General features: G+C 40.7%; 1 protein-coding gene across 6 annotated transcripts in view; it reads right to left on the bottom strand.

The window, feature by feature from the left end:
• The window catches only part of trio (trio Rho guanine nucleotide exchange factor), a 341,131-nt gene that overhangs the window by 159,064 nt on the left and 164,487 nt on the right, over nucleotides 1-17,580 (bottom strand). For 5 of the 6 annotated variants that reach the window (XR_004416575.1, XM_033048380.1, XM_033048401.1 and 2 more), the window contains exons 11-15: nucleotides 10,998-11,189; nucleotides 9,983-10,152; nucleotides 6,511-6,685; nucleotides 5,557-5,592; nucleotides 4,320-4,515 (exon numbers count right to left, since the gene is read on the bottom strand). Coding sequence is in view for 5 of the 6 variants with exons in the window: in XM_033048380.1 (XP_032904271.1) it covers nucleotides 4,320-4,515; nucleotides 5,557-5,592; nucleotides 6,511-6,685; nucleotides 9,983-10,152; nucleotides 10,998-11,189 (769 nt within the window). In the remaining variant the exon portion in view is untranslated. The remainder of the gene's footprint in view (nucleotides 1-4,319; nucleotides 4,516-5,556; nucleotides 5,593-6,510; nucleotides 6,686-9,982; nucleotides 10,153-10,997; nucleotides 11,190-17,580) is intronic. The other variant, XM_033048393.1, reaches the window with a different exon arrangement.

Genomic DNA, 17,580 nt, shown 5'->3' with positions numbered 1-17,580 from the left:
TGTACTCGCTAGAATTTAGAAGATTGAGGGGGGATCTTATAGAAACGTACAAAATTCTTAAGGGGTTGGACAGGTTAGATGCAGGAAGATTGTTCCCGATGTTGGGGAAGTTCAGAACAAGGGGTCACAGTTTAAGGATAAAGGGGAAATCTTTTAGGACCGAGATGAGGAAAACTTTTTTCACACAGAGAGTGGTGAATCTGTGGAATTCTCTCCCGCAGAAGGTAGTTGAGGCCAGTTCATTGGCTATATTTAAGAGGGAGTTAGATGTGGCCCTTGTGGCTAAAGGGATCAGGAGGTATGGAGAGAAGGCAGGTACAGGATACTGAGTTGGATGATCAGCCATGATCATATTGAATGGCGGTGCAGGCTCGAAGGGCCGAATGGCCTACTCCTGCACCTATTTTCTATGTTTCTATGTATCCAGCTTTGTGTCATCTTGACTCTTGACTCCTTAGAATTAACCATTTGATTCTTTTTTTTCCAAAACAAACGATCTCAACACGAAGCGTCACCCATTCCTTCTCTCCAGAGGTACTGCCAATCCCGCTGAGTTAATCCAGCATTTTGTGTCTATCTTCGGTTTAAACCAGCATCTGCAGTTCCTTCCTACACAAACTATTTAAGCTATTCTTTGATAAATAGGAAGCATATATAGTCCAATGGTTTATAGCAGGGGTCGGTAACCTTCTTCTGAATAGGTGCCAGGATCCATGTCTGTGAGCGGATAGCGGGCCACATAAATGGAGGCAATAATAATACATACTAAATTAGTAATTAGTAATAATACATATAATGCATTGGTGATAATTTTCCAATGTTCTATAGACTCAGGATCAGTTCCTGTGGATTGGAGGGTAGCTAATGTTATCCCACTTTTTAAGAAAGGCGGGTGAGAGAAAACAGGGAATTATAGACCAGTTAGCCTGACATCGGTGGTGGGGAAAATGCTGGAGTCAATTATAAAAGATGAGATAGCCTCACATTTGGATAGCAGTAACAGGATTGGTCCGAGTCAGCATGGATTTACGAAGGGGAAATCATGCTTGACTAATCTTCTGGAATTTTTTGAAGGTGTAACTAGGAAAATGGACAAGGGAGAGCCAGTGGATGTAGTGTACCTGGACTTTCAGAAAGCATTTAATAAAGTCCCACACAGGAGCTTAGTGGGCAAAATTAGGGCACATGGTATGGAGGGTAGAGTGCTGACATGGATAGAGAAGTGGTTGGCAGACAGGAAACAAAGAGTAGGGATTAACGGGTCCCTTTCAGAATGGCAGGCAATGACTAGTGGGGTACCACAAGGCTCGGTGCTGGGACCGCAGCTATTCACAATATATATTAGTGATTTAGATGAAGGGATTGCAAGTAACATTAGCAAATTTGCAGATGACACAAAGCTGGGTGGCAGTGTGAACTGTGAGGACGATGCTATGAGAATGCAGGGTGACTTGGACGGGTGGGGCAGATGCATGGCAGAAGAAGTTTAATGCGGTTAAATGTGAGGTTATCCACTTTGGTAGCAAAAACAGGAAGGCATATTACTATCTAAATGGCGTCAAGTTGGGAAAAGTACAACGGGATCTGGGGGTCCTTGTACATCAGTCTATGAAAGTAAGCATGCAGGTACAGCAGGCAGTGAAGAAAGCAAATGGCATGTTGGCCTTTATAACACGAGGAATCGAATATAGGAGCAAAGAGGTTGTACAGAGCCCTATTGAGACCACACTTGGAGTATTGTGTGCAGTTTTGGTGCCCTAATTTGAGGAAGGACATTCTTGCTATTGAGGGAGTGCAGCGTAGGTTTACAAGGTTAATTCCTGGGATGGCGGGACTCTCATATACTGAGAGAATGGAGCAGCTGGGCTTGTACACTCTGGAGTTAGAAGGGCGTGGACACACTAAAGGCAGGAAACATGTTCCCGATGTTGGGGGAGTCCAGAACCTGGGGCCACAGTTTAAGAATAAGGTGTAAGCCATTTAGAACGAAGACAAGGAAACACTTTTTCTCACAGAGAGTGGTGAGTCTGTGGAATTCTCTGCCTCAGAGGGCGGTGGAGGCAGGTTCTCTGGATACTTTCAAGAGAGAGCTAGATAGGGCTCTTAAAAATTGCGGAGTCAGGGGATATGGGGAGAAGGCAGGAAAGGGGTACTGATTGGTGATGATCAGCCATGATCACTTTGAATGGCGGTGCTGGCTCGAAGGGCCAAATGGCCTACTCCTGCACCTATTGTCTAATAATACATACATTACTAATATTACATACTAATAATACATACTAACTAGTGTGACACTTTGTGTTGTTTTTCGCAATTGTTTTCACGTGTTTTTCAATTAGTTTTCTGTAGTTCCCAGATCCCTCGTGTGCCCTGGGACTGGCTGCAGTTCCCAGTTCGGCTCACCTGCCCCGAGACTGGCTGTAGCGCCCAGGTTGCCTTCATGCCCCGGGACTAGCTGAAGTTTCCAAGTCGGCTCGCCTGCCCCGGGACTAGCTGCAGTACTTCCCAGGTCGGCTTGCGTGCAAGCGACTAGCTGCAGTTCCCAGATCCCCCGAGTGCCCCGGGTCTGGCTGCAGTTCCCAGGTTGGCTCACAATCACAATCACAATCAGTTTTATTTGTCACTTGCACATAAAGTGCTAGTGAAATGAATTTGCCAGCAGCAGTACAATGAAAAAGAACACACAAAAACACAATAAAAATTTAACACAAACATCCACCGCAGCATTCATCACTGTGGTGGAAGGCACAAAATTTGGCCAGTCCTCCTCCATTTTCGCCCGTGGTCGGGACCTCAACCCTCCGCAGCCGCCGCTGCGGGCGTCCAGATGAGTAGGGACTGGCTGCAGTTCCCAGTTCAGCTCGCATCCCCGGGACTGGCTGCAGTTCCCAGGTCGCCTGCATGCCCGGGACTGGCTGCAGTTCCCAGGTCGCGAAAACGAATTGGAAAAAAAAATGCCTGCGGGCCGGATGATTTCGGGTTACGGACCGGATCCGGCCTGTGGGCCACCGACCCCTGGTTTATAGTTTATATCAATGTCTTTGGAGCCATTGCTAACAACTCATTGTTTATCCTTTGTTATTTTAAAATGGGGAAGAAACAGTGTACATGCCTTCAAAAACACAAATTATTATTCCATTGAATTTTAGGAAGTTTATAATTAATGTGTTTGATCTCTACTCCAAACTGCTCTCCAAACAATAAGCCCATCGTTTTCCCTTGTTACTGAGAGTGTGAAACAGATTGTGCACCATAAGTACCACTAAGCTGAACTTCTGATCTAATATCCTCTCCATTACCAATCTGCCTACATCCACAGCTGTCTCTTTAGTCATCTCCAGCCCAGCCTCAACTGGAATGCTGCTAAAATCTTCTTCAGAGCGGCACAGCGATGGAGTTGCTGCCTTACAGCACCAGAGCCCTGGGTTCAATCCTGACTATGGGTGTTGTCTGTAAGGTGTTTGTACGTTCTCACTGTGATCACGTTTGTTCTCCGGGTGCTCCGGTTTCCACCCACACCACAAAGGCCACACAGGTTAATTGGCTTTGATACATTGTAAAATTGTCTTTAGACTTATACAGCGCAGAAATTGGCCCTTCGGCCCACCGAATCCGCACCAAACAGCGATCACCCCGTGCACTAACACTATCCTACATACTAGGAACAATTTTACAACTTACCAAAGCCAATTAACCTATAAACGTACGTCTTTGGAGTGTGGGAGGAAACCGGAGCACCCTGATAAAACCAACATGATCACAAGGAGAATGTACAAGCTCCTGTAGACAGCAGCCATAGTCAGGATCATACCCGGGTCTCTGGCACTGTAAGGTAGCACTCTACCTGCTGTCCCAATTTTCCTTAGTATGTAGGATGGTGTAATATACGGGATGATCGCTGGTCGGCACAGACTCGGTGCACCAAAGGACTCGTTTCCATGCTGTATCTCTAAAGTCTAAAAGTCCAATCCTTTGTTATCTCCGGATTTGATTATTCCAATTGTCAGCCTTCCACTCTGCATCCTTTGTAATCCTGAGTCATTCAAACATTTAACAGTGATCCCTGATCCGACTGACAATTATCCAATTGGATTCATTTGCACGCATTTGGGATGTGGGAGGAAACTGGAGACTTTGGAGGCTGCAGGAAGAACATGCAAACTCCAAGCAGATAGCACCCGAGGTCAGGATCGAACCTGGGTCTTTGGCATCGTGAGGCAGCAGCTCTACCCTCTGCGCTTCTGAGCCGCCCAAATTTAGATCCTTTGTCCTGGATATCTTGGGAGGATGTGATAGAAAAGATAATGAATAGAGCATACCTGTTGCTTGAACGTCATTCACATATTGGAGTAACTCCTGTCCCTGGTGGATAACATCAAAGGTCAGGTTGTTCATGGTGAGGGATTTATCAGCATGGTGTTGCAATCTTTGCTCAGCAAGGGTCAAATCCTCAGTATCAAAATCATTCATCTGCTGAGATAGCTCGTCACCCCAAGATTCGAGGTCTGAAATAATCTGAAAGAAGCAAGGCATCATAATTTACGGAAAACCATGCCGCAGTGGTGGACAGAGTCCAGCCTTCATGTGGCAAGATTACTTTCAATGTGGTAAAAATCAGTTTGTTAAAGTTTAGCATCAAAACATATCACACATACAGGCTTCTATAGAGTGCCAATATACGAGTTAAAAATAATAATTTACCACTATCTACCAGAACAGGCTAAAGTGTGTGGTGACTCAATGTGCAATTTTAAAGTAAAAAGGAAGAAAACAATGCACAATTAAACTCAACAAGAAAACTTTCTGCAACATACAATTTTACATTTGCCCAGTCTCGCAAGATAATCACTCCAAAATATATTAGAATTTAGCAGTTCTCAGCAGTTTCATTCAAATTGAAGGTGAATATCAGGATTATCAGTCATCAAAAAATGGTGAATTTTCAAAATAATCTTTGCAGTGGCTCACATAGTTTGGCATTATTACAATGCAAGATCAACAAGCTGTATACATAATCATAATCTCTCAAAATAAGCCACGGGTGGCCTCCAGGAAAATGCCTCCCAATTTGAAACACAAGATGCAACTAATTTTATATATATATATTATTGTGTCCAACTGCTGATCGGTAACTCTGCAGTAAAACCATGGTTCATGCCTGTCCTCAGTATTTCCATGAACTAAGTTGGGAATACAGAAAATAGTTAAGCATAATAGTTTTCATGTTCTACCTTGTAACCTAGATGGTAATCTGACAGTGGTTCAACCAATTATTGTGCCTCAAAGAAAATTCTATTCCAATCAGTAAATGCCAAATGATGCATGTCCGAGCTTACTGCTTACATGCTTAAGTTAAGTGATTATTCTCCAAATACTAATAGGAAAATTATCCCAGCACTCTATTGATTATTTTCATAATACCATTATTATTTGTTGATCATTTATAAATGCACTAACATGTAAATATTATTCTCTCACCATTACAGATGAACTGTACAATCATCTGTTCACACATATAAACCATTCCAGTCCATTCCCACACGTACAAAGTCTTACCTGTGAACTGCATGGAAATTGGAACAGGCCAATTTTCTGCAAAAAAAGTTATATTTGTAACCTAGACACAGAAGTAACCCAAATCACACCCTGTCAAATTGACTGGTTTATTTTGTATAGCCTAAGTGAGCTAATTTTGTAAAATTTTGTAAAATTACAATGCTGCTCTGCAGGACATCATAAACCACCAATAGAAACTATTTTTTAATCTTTCTTGATTCTTATCCATCGCTTGTCTTGTCCACATGCTTAACTATTATTATATTCAATTCTTCCTTCAGTTATTTTCCTCTTCCGCTTGAAGTATCAACTGCTCTTATTGTACAGATTTATGTTAAGCTGGGTACCTAGTCATAAAATCATCAAATAAAATGTTACAGAAACTGGCCCCTCAGCCCAACTCGTCCCTGCTGAACAAGATGCCCATCTAAGCTAGATGGCCATCCACTTACCCGTGTGTGGGCTATGTCCCTCTAAACCTTTCCTACCCATGTACAACCAAATGGCTTTCAGATGTTTTTGTACGCCTCAACCACTTACTGCTGCAGCTCGTTCTATATATGCACCACTCTTGGCCCATTAGATGCCTCTGTAATTCTTTATAATCTTTTTCTGTCTACAATACTACCTATAATTAAATCAACTGAAAATAAATTGAGCACCTTAAGGTGACAGTTGCTGCGATTTTGATGAACAGAGCCCCCATTTGATTGGTGTGATTAGGTAGTGATGACAGGGGAACCTGCTAGTACAATGCTAAAACGCTACAGGCTACCTGCATGCTAATGTGGAAGACGCCAGGCACATCACAGTAAATGCCACATACTGTCTCATTGAAGGAAGAACAAAACCAAAAACTTACGAGCATGGAATTAACTTGCCAAAGGATAACAGAGATCAGCGAATTAAAACAATTGCTTTAGCAAACCACTACTTTCTGCTGTTGACACCTACATCTATTGCATCCCGCTCAAATACTCTGAGCTGAAGAAAAAGATCCAGTTTGATCTTGCGTTCCTGAAAAAGATCTTCCATTTGAGCCTGGGCTTCATCCAGCTGTTGAAGAACGCTCTCGATGTGATTAATAGAGCTGTTGTGTGGTGTCTTGTTGCTTGAAATGGCAGAATCCCTATTAAGAAAAGAGAGTAAACTAACTGCCACAGATAATTACACAATGACTGAACTTTAAATACTTTTAAGTTAGGGCGGCACAGTGCCACAGCTGCTAGAGCAGCTGTCTCCACACAGACCCAGATTCAATCTCAACCTTGGGTGCTGTCTGTGTGGAGTTTGCACATTCTCTCGGTGACTGTGTGGGTTTTCTTCCACATCCCAAAAACGTGCAGATTTATAGGTCTTTGACCCCAGTAAAATGTTCCCTAATGTGTAGGGAGTAAATGAGAAAAGTGGTATAACATAGAACTAGTGAGAATGGGAGATCGATAGTCTGTGTGGATTTGGTGGGCCAAAGGAGCTGTATAATTACTGTATCTCCAAACTAAACTAAGTTATTATTTGCAGATCCACTAACTTGGTGGGTTTCCATTTAGTGCCCTGTCTCCCTGTAAAAAAAACTAAATGTAATAATGTTTCGTGAGAATTTCACTTCTAGGGGGAAATATTGTTTGTCACGAAAAGTGAGCTGTCTTATGTAACTAGCTTCTTTGTGTCAGATGTATCAAGTTAAATGCAGTGAAATCCCCTCAACTCTGCCTAACTTCGAAGATTCTAAACTTTGACATGTACGCACTGCAGACTGTGTAATTTTTAACTAAGGTCATTATCAAACGTCATCAAAATAGTGTGAGTATTGTGCTCTAAGCCCTCAACTGAAAATAATTTGTTTGGAGATGTTTCACTGCATGAGATACTCTCAGAGTCATGGATCACTAATTTAAGGGACTTAAATCAAATGCCCAGGATTTGAAATTTTATTTTAACCAGTGTTTTAACCAGAGAAAATGAGGTTAAATGCAGCACACATACTGCTGTGCAAGCTGTGAGCAACCAACACAGAATCCATTAAGTACACTAGTGTTTTTTGTGGAATTTTGTTTTAAAAACCTAACACACCTGCAGATCAAGCCGGCCAATAAATAAATAGAGAAAAAACAGAAACAAATCTTTCAAATGGTTGTATCTGAAATGTGTAGGTGAACATCAAAATTCCCATTTTCAATTATTACCATGAAAAGCAAAAATATTCTTAATAGCATTATTACTCATAGGGAATATTACTCAATACTATTCACATAAAACAAATGTTGTGATTCAAAGTGCAAATTAAACACATCATACTTCACTGGCATATTTTACAGAAATTACATCACGTACAACACACTGAGCATGAGAGATAGAGCTTTTATTTAGTATGAACAAATTTACTTCACCATCTGCTTAATGTTGGAATACCTTTCAAATAACCAAAGAGAAGAGTGTTTAAAAACAGAATAAATTAATGTATTCAAATCACATCTGAAACTTAAAGGCCTACCTTTTACTGTAGCTAATCTTAAATATCTCTGCGTCCTAAATCCCAAATATCTCTGAAGATATGTCATGGGACCAGCACACCAATGCAATCACGGAGAAACCTTATAAACGCCTCTACTTCTTGAGAATGTTGAAGAGATTTGGCCTGCCACCCAATATTCTATCTCACCTACACATATACACAAGCCATGACAGATTGCATCACGGCCTGGTTCGCTGCAGGACGCTGCAGAAATTAATGAACATTGCCTGGTCCATTATGGGCATCAACCTCACCATCAAAGGATGGATCTTATTGAAACGTATAAGATTATTAAGGGTTTGGACAAGCTAGAGGCAGGAAACACGTTCCCGATGTTGGGGGAATCCAGAACCAGGGGCCACAGTTTAAGAATAAGGGGTAAGCCATTTAGAACGGAGACGAGGAAACACTTTTTCTCAGAGAGTTGTGAGTGTGGAATTCTCTGCCTCAGAGGGGGGTGGAGGCCGGTCCACTGGATACTTTCAAGAGAGAGCTGGATAGGGCTCTTAAAGATAGCGGAGTCAGTGGATATGGGGAGAAGGCACGAAAGGGGTACTGATTGGGGATGATCAGCCATGATCCCATTGAATGGCGGTGCTGGCTCGAAGGTCCAAATGGCCTACTCCTGCACCTATTGTCTATTGAACCTACAGGTTACTATAGACTTTGTACAAGGATGCATGATGTATTTTGGGTCTGGTTACCTAATATTATTGATAATTTATTGTATTATTGATCATTGTATATTTATTTGTTGTGTTGTTGTTTTAATGGGCTGTTATGCTGCAGCAAGAATTTTAGTTCCATTCCCAGTGCATATGACAATTAAACACTCTTAACTCTTGAAATATGAAAGCCTTAAACTTCCTTCATATTTTTAATTTAAATATTTACTTTACCTTTAATTTATTTTTCTTGTTCATTTATACAGCCCCGCCAAACCAGAAATATATTAAAATACACAACTGCATTATTATTTTTAAAAAGAGGTCTTAGGAGCTGCAAAATTTGTCTAGCATATTTTTCTATTTGTACTCTATTTCTTTATCATAACTAGTTATCAATCTTTTGTGTACCCATGTTGTAGAATAATCTTGAGGTGAATCTAGCATATTACACCATAGAAAGTAGGAGCACATAGCTGTCCAGTATCCAGGTGTCTGTTATTCTGCTGGATTATGTAAAAGAGTACATTGGAATGATTGATTCTCTTCCGTTGCTCCCCGAATATCGGGAACAGAATCCTAGTCTGTAAGTAACCTAGCTGAGCTTGACACAGTATACCTTTTGCAGATATCACATGCTTCTTGCCATTGTTTGATTTACACAAAAAATGTTTTCCATCATACTTTAACAATTTGCTTTTTTAAACTAATTGTATACCAATATCGTGCAAGTATATTTAGATTTACGCTGTTGATTTTATTTGGTCTCTTTTTTTCCAGCTATACCGAAAGATACTACCTATGTTGCATTATTGATAGAAGGCAGCATTTATATCAGAAAATATTAAATCGAATACTACAATGTATGTCAATTAATCAGAAAGTTATTTGGGCATTATTATAAATTTATTTTGTATCCAGGCTTTAAGCATATTCGAGGAATAAAAACAGATATTCCATTCTTCTAATATATTTGAAAATAATAATTCCCACACAAAACTGCATTTTTACTGTTCTTTACTTAATGACAATATTGGCAAACTGCTCTCTTTGAGCACTCTTTCCAAACTTACAAAACTATAACAATTAAATTATTGAAATGATAATAAAGTAGCCGTAGTTTTGCATTCACTTGTAATTCCAACACAAAATTAGGAGAGGCTTAAGTCCTGCAAATGGCTACCAATTTCCAAGAATTCAAACCAATTGATGAAAGCCTAAAAGCTTTAACAGCCTTTTCACCAACCTCAGCTGCTGGATGAGAGCCTCCCCTTCTTTGATGACATTTACTGTCACTTGGAGGGTGGTCTGCTGCTGCTGTCCAAAGCGTTTTATCAAATCCTGCACTGCCTCCACAGATTCCGCATATACATCGTCAAGGAGTTCCTTCTGTAGCTCCTCCAACCACGTCCATAGCTTAAAAAAAACAGTAAAAAAAAAACATTAGCACACTGAATACAATAAAGGCTTGTGATTGAGAAAAGGTTTAAGAAAAAGTTTGAAAATTACTCTTCTGTATACATCTTGAAGTTATTTTCCCACAAACAGGGTTAACATATTTTGTGTGGGTCATCAGCCTATTATATTTTCTCCATTTCCAGCAGCCAAGTACAACCTTTGGGAGATCAGTCATAATTTATTGCAAAATTATCTAATGGTGTGATTTTTCAATGCTCAATGAAGAAGACCAAATGCCCGTTATCAGTAGAAATTAAATAAGCAACACATTGCCATGAAGAACATATAAACTCTTCACGCTCACAGGAAAACTATTATCACTGGTGATTTTTCAACATATGAATGGTGCATATCCTCCCACTTTTTCAATTCAACTACGAAGAAACAGTTTCTGGAGATCCTAATTCAGAATGAAATTTAGCACCAAAAGAAACATCCAATCTCCTCTCCTAAATGTCTATTCAACAAGGCAAGAGTTCCCCAATTGATTACAATGTTTCAACAATGGAACGATAAGCATTCTCTCAAAAACCTTCACAGTAGCAGTAATTAACATACATCTGCAAAAAGGCCTGTGATCCATCGATCATTCATTTAGCTGGTCATATTACGAATCAACTTTAAATGCTGTTTAAGATCCTAGTTAGTAGACTGGCCGCTGTTTCACAACTGCTACAAATGCCAGCCAAGCGGCAATATTATTCATACGTAGTTAGCAATATCCATTAAAAATCATTGGCCAGAAATACATCAAGATGTGAAAATATACAATTATTAAACAAAGGGAAAAAATAACATCTCACCTCTTTGACATGAGTATGAAAAGAGACCGACATATCCAATAAAATTTTCCGCTGTTCTACTCTTCTCACAAAATCCTGTATCCGATCTTCCAGTTGATGGGCTGCCTGGTAAATCTCTTCAGGGTCACACTCTCCAGTCTGAGCCAATTGCTCTGCTGCTTCCAGGAGTTTATCTGCATTAGTGTATGTGTTCTAAAGAAGAAAAGAATGTTTCTATATTTTCTGCGATTTTCAATGAACTCTGGAACACAATGTAACCAATTTCCAAACAGGAGCCAAGTTTATTCAAGAAAGTTAACCTATTACAATGAATATATAATTTGGCTGCTTAAGAAACTCAGGGAATGTCAGATATATATACATTTTCAGATGACACAATAGGTTTATCATCTCATTTTAATAATGGGATGAATATAACATTTCCTAAGGTGCTGTCAATCTACAGAATGACAGGTTCAATCAGCATAATTCCTTAGTGATGCAAACCAAATAGTTTTGGTTGAAATCTATTGAAGTGCTACATACATGCAAATCCACATATGAACGCGTGCATGTGTGAGAAGTACTTATGTATGTGTAAAAAAATGTGTGGAGGGTTTACATTCGTATACACTTGAACACAAATGAATAAGGTGAGTGTTCATTGGAATGCACAACCGTGGAAATGTTAGTGAGAGCGTGTTTCAGACCAAATATGAGGTTGCAAGTGCATAAGAGCACGAGTGTTACACACTGCACACATGAGCATGGCAGAGAGACCATGATCTCAAATGTGTATGATCATGAAAGAGCACAGGCATGAGAATGAAGTCAAACACAATCCTGGATGAAATAGAGAACTGTTTAATGCATAGTTCATGGAGGTCTATCTTGTGAAGAACTACAGACGACTTCTGTAAAATGGGAAGGGGTGACAGTTCATATCTTAATTTTCTACAATGCAAAGCTGTGTCATCCCTGCATGCACCAGGAATTGCGATTTGAAAAATAAAATTGTATTGATTTATTCACTTTTTTCTCCACATAAATTCTCTTGAGAGCAAATTTTATTTTATTCCGTTTCTAAAATTTCTGGGTTGTAATTTGTGAATTCTGTTGGGGTGAATTTCCGTCACCTGCATGGTGGTAATGCAAGGGTCATATACACAGTTATATTTGAAATTAGTCCTGGCAGGGATTACCCATACCCGAGAGCAAAAATGTGTTTATGACACTGCTAAAATACTTTTAATATTGATTCCAATAATCAGTGATGGAAATGGGGGGGTACGCAGGGGTACGGCGTTCCCCTAGTTTTAAATTTCCAGCTCAGGTTTAATGAGTACTGCAGAAAGATTCGAGCCGTTTCTCACTTTATTCAACTCAGACGAAAAACGATTTGTTAACGGCCACTGTTAGCACGTGTTAACAGCCAGTAGTTAACAGTAGTTATACAATGTGTCATCAATACATCGATCCACATTCCCCAGTAAATGTAATAGTGTTTTAACACCGCCTTCTTTGAATAAAATTCAAGGGAGAATTTCTTAAACTCACTGTCAGGGCTACCAGACCGTGAGCACGGGCTCAGGTAATGTCATGTTATTTTATTATTCCACGTTATTTTATATGCCTCCCTGCCTTCGTGCCTCTCCCCCGCTCTCCGCTCTCTCCCCCGCTCACTGCGCTCTCCCCTGCCCTGCCCGCTCTCTCCCCGCTCTGCCCGCTCTCTCCCCCGCTCTGCCTGCTCTCTACCCCGTTCTGCGCTCTCCCCCACTCTCCTCTCGCTCTCCCCCGCTGTCAAGTCAAACTGAAATGAAAGGACAGGTGCAGAGAAATGCTAAATTGAAATCACGAGACAGTGATTAAAGTGGGCGGAACCCCAGCCTGCCGAGTTCTGCCCGGGGCTTTCAAAAGGGCACACAGCACCAGAAGCCAGGGAAGAAGACGGAAGAGACTTGCGGGCGGCAAAACTTGAACAGTAAATCAAAAGGACTGTCCGAAAAGACTGCCGCGATAGCCAGAAAAGGCAAGCAGGACTGATTTTCTACAGACCCGATTGGCAGCCGGTAAGGACTGAACTCTAAATGAACTGAGCCGAAGACTGCAGCCCCAGAGACTCTGTTTAACCCTTTAATGTCTGAGAAACTTGTCTGGCTAACGTGTTGATTGAGAAAGTTTGAAATATTGGTGGGGTTTGTTAACCAAGATGACAGGGTGATGATAGTGTTTGTTGTCTATGTAAAGTGCATCCTGCTTCAGTGTGGGGTTAAGGGCTAATGTGAGCTAATTTCTAATGCTTATATGCCATGTGTGGTGTTGGTTTAAATAATTGCACTTTAAAAAATATGATAAAATGTGTGAAAAAACAGTAAAGATTCATATGATATTAAGCTAAAAAATTGGTAACAGTAGTGGGCATTATCTGTATTTTTCATTTAATGAAATGTGAAAATTATTTTAAAAAACAAAATGGTTGCTATGAGTTGGAATGTTAGATACATGTAATTTTCTGTTATTTATATTTGGTTCCAGTAATGTGTATATTTTCTGCCTTTGTGTCTAAAGGTTTTTCACCTGCTAAAGACAAAAACTGGTAAAGACTAAAACTGCTAAAAGCTAAAACTGCTAAAGACTAATCTTCCAAAATAAAAGGAGGAGAAAATAAAAGGTGGAAAAGAAGTGTTTGGTCTGAGTGAATCCAGTTCATCATTTCGGGGTAGATAAATCAAATCCCTTTCAAGCGGGGAATCTGCAAAAACATCAGAAGACTTGACACCCGCTCTCCTATCTCTCCCCCGCTCTGCCCGCTCTCTCCCCCGCTCTCGAAAACTCAATGATGTATTTTGGGAGGGATTTTGGAGAAAGGAGACGCATAAAATATGCACATTTAAAAAATCAGGGTTCAGATATACAAACCTTCAAAAGCAAATGATATGCTACATTTTCAAATGGGAAATAATGCTTAAGAAGCTAATAGAAACTTGTATAAACCATTGGTTGTGCCATTGTTAGAATATAGTGTTCAATTTTTCTGGAACGATATTTCCTTCAGCTAACAAAAATAATGAATAAATAGTCTGAGTTAGTCAATTAGTTAATGGTGCAGTAATGCTTGGCTAGCAGTCATCGTTGAATGGTATTCGATATACCTGTTAAGAGGGCGAAGGATGAGTCACAAACAAGGCTCTAAATTTAAGTAAACTTTGGGAAAGTGAGGCAAAAGAGTAGACTATGCAGAGCATTGACAAACAATATGAAATGTTCCAAGATCTTCTTGGTAATAGACCTGTACATTTTGAATTGAATTGAAATTATTTATCATTTAAAAATGAATGAAAAGAAATGAATGTTATTCCTAACAACCAAGTTCAGGTAGACAGTAACATGGATAAGGGAGAGCCAGTGGATGTAGTGTACCTGGACTTTCAGAAAGCCCACTAATCTCCTGGAGATTAGTGGGCAAAATTAGAGCACATGGTATTGGGGGTAGGGTATTGACATGAATAGAAAATTGGTTGGCAGACAGGAAACAAAGAGTAGGAGTTAACGGTTCCCTTTCAGAATGGCAGGTAGTGACTAGTGCGGTGCCTCAAGGCTCGGTGCTGGGACCGCAGCTATTCACAATATATATTAATGATTTAGATGAAGGAATTAAAAGTAACATCAGCAAATTTGCAGATGATACAAAGCTGGATGGCAGTGTGAACTGTGAAGAGGATGCTATGAGGATGCAGGGTGACTTGGATAGGTTGGGGGAGTGGGAAGATGCATTGCAGATGCAGTATAATGTGGATAAATGTGAGGTTATCCACTTTAGTGGCAAGAACAAGAGGCAGATTATCATCTGAATGGCAGGTAGACACAATGCTGGAGTAACTCAGCGGGTCAGGCAGCATCTCTGGAGCAAAGGAATGGGTGATGTTTCGGGTCGAGACCCTTCTTCTGTATGGTGTCCGATTAGGAAAAGGGGAAGTGCAACGAGACCTGGATGTACTTGTACATCAGTTACTGAAAGTAAGCATGCAAGAAACAGCAGGCAGTGAAGAAAACTAATGGCATGTTGGCCTTCATAATGATAGAATTTGAGTATAGGAGCAAAGAGGTCCTTCTGCAGTTGTACAGTGCCCTGGTGAGATTACACCTGGAGTATTGTGTGCAGTTTTGGTCTCCTAATTTGAGGAAGGACATTCTTGCTATTGAGGGAGTGCAACGTAGGTTCACGAGGTTAATTCCCGGGGTGGCAGAAATGTCATATGATAAAAGAATGCCACGACTGGGCTTGTATCCACTGGAATTTAGAAGGATGAGGGAATCTTATAGAAACATAAAATTATTAAGGGATTGGACACGCTTGATGCAAGAAACATGTTCCCGATGTTCGAGGAGTCCAGAATCAAGGGCCACAGTTTAAGAATACGGGGTAGGCCATTTAGAACTGAGATGAGGAAAAACCTTTTCACCCAGAGTGTTGCGAATTTGCGGAATTATCTGCCTCAGAAGGCAGTGGAGGCCGACTCATCGAATGCATTCAAAAGAGTTAGATAGAGCTCTTAGGGCTAGTGGATCAAGGGATATGGGGAGAAGGCAGAAATGGGGTACTGATTGTGGATGATCAGCCATGATCACATTGAATGGCTCGAAGGGCCGAATGGCCTTCTCTTGCACCTATTTTCTATGTAACTATGTAAAATGCTGGAATAACTCAACGGAACAGGCAGCATGGGTGACGTTTCGGGTCGAAACCCCTTTTCATACTGATATCAGGGATGAGTGGGACAGACGGAGACAGTAAGACTGATGGGAGAACTGGGAAGAGGGAGGGGATGGAGAGAGAGGGAAAGCAGTGGGTATTTGAAGTTAGAGAAGTCAATGTTCATACCGCTGGGGTGCAAGCTACCCATGCAAAATATGAGGTGCTGTTCCTCCAATTTGCACTGGGCCTCACTCTGACAATGGAGGAGGCCCAGGACAGAAAGGTCAGATTGGGAATGGGAGGGGAATGGCGTGAATTCACAGCTTTATCCTGCGCTACTTAATCCAAGGGCGAGCGAACGAGCGGACAGACGGACGAAAGCAATGATCATAGAGTGGAATAGATGACATTTCGGGTCAAGATCCTTCTTCAGACTGAGTCAGGGGAAAGAGGAACAAGAGATATAGACGGTACTAAGGACAAATGAATGGAAGATATGCCTATATCTCCCGTTTCCCTTTCCCTTGACTGTCTGTCTGAAGAAGGGTCTCGACCCGAAATGTCACCTATTCCACTCTATGATCATTGCTTTCGTCTGTCTGAGAGAGATGCAAGAAAGCAGCTATGACATATAATACACAATAAACTATATTATAAATACGCAATAAAGTTATGCATTCTTGTACTCTTACATGGGTATGACCACACATAAAAATCCCCCCCCTCCCCCCCAACCTCAGCCTCACGGACCTTAGAGTACCCCTAGTTCCTCAAACCCATTTCCATCACTACCATTAATAAAGTCACAAGACACATACGACAGCTTCTTAAAATTTCCTTTATGTATCATAACCAAACAAACCACCTTCAATTTCCCACTTCAGTTTTTTTGGTTTGAAACTCAAACTATTTGTCATTGGAGGATCACAAACAGTGCAAAGCTGCAGTAACATTTGCACTTGATTTTAACGCAATGCTCTTTTAAAGCAATGCTCAGTCATCATGTCGCTTTAAATTCTCAACGGTGTAACAGATCTAACTTCTCCAATCTCTTGTCATAACTGAACTGCAACATTCTGCTGAATGTCCTTTGCACCCACTCCGGCACTATCAGATCCTTCCTGTACCTTGGTGACCACATATGCACGTATTTCTCCAACTGAGGTCTGACCAATTTTTTCTGAAATTGGAACATAGCCTCTCTACTTCTGCATTCAATGGCCCCTTTTGCTGTGCTGACTTAAAAAGTGAAATAGAAAATGGTTTAAGGCAGGTGGGAGCTATATAAAGGTCCCTCAGAACAGCTGGGATTTTGCAGAGCATATTATTGCAGAAAATTCTAAGCAGGCTAACACGCATGCACACTTTTTTGACAGTGCTTATTCCAATCTTTATGAAATTTAAAATGCATTACCAAAATCACAGTATCTTTTCACACAATTTGCTCATCTCTTTACTTGAGCCAGCAAAATCCCATACGGAACTTCAACTATGTTGTTTATCTTTATTTGAAACTTTGAAGAGGGTACAGAAGGTGTTTACCAGGATGCTTCTTGAGTGTATTAGCTAAATGGATAGTTTGGAGAAACTTGTTCTGTCAGGAGTGTTAGAAGTATAGGCTAAGCGGAAAGGGACTCGGAGAATAAGATGGGAAACTTGTTCACCAGGAGGGAAGCAAGTACTTGATGCAGTGCCCAAGAGAGTGTAAGTTGGACCGCTGACCAGATTGAAGAATTGTTTCGATGAACACTGAAGTCATTTAGGCATGAAGATTTATGGACCAATTGTTGGGCAATGGAGATATCACAGAATGGTCCCCACTAGAAGGTTTGGATAAGTTGCGCCGAATGGCCTCTTTCCATAGTTTACAATTCTATAAAAACCCATATTAGATTTAATGACATATTT

This window comes from Amblyraja radiata, chromosome 2 (assembly GCF_010909765.2).
Source record: "Amblyraja radiata isolate CabotCenter1 chromosome 2, sAmbRad1.1.pri, whole genome shotgun sequence".
Taxonomy (NCBI): domain Eukaryota; kingdom Metazoa; phylum Chordata; class Chondrichthyes; order Rajiformes; family Rajidae; genus Amblyraja; species Amblyraja radiata.
This window is presented reverse-complemented; position numbering and strand designations above follow the sequence as displayed.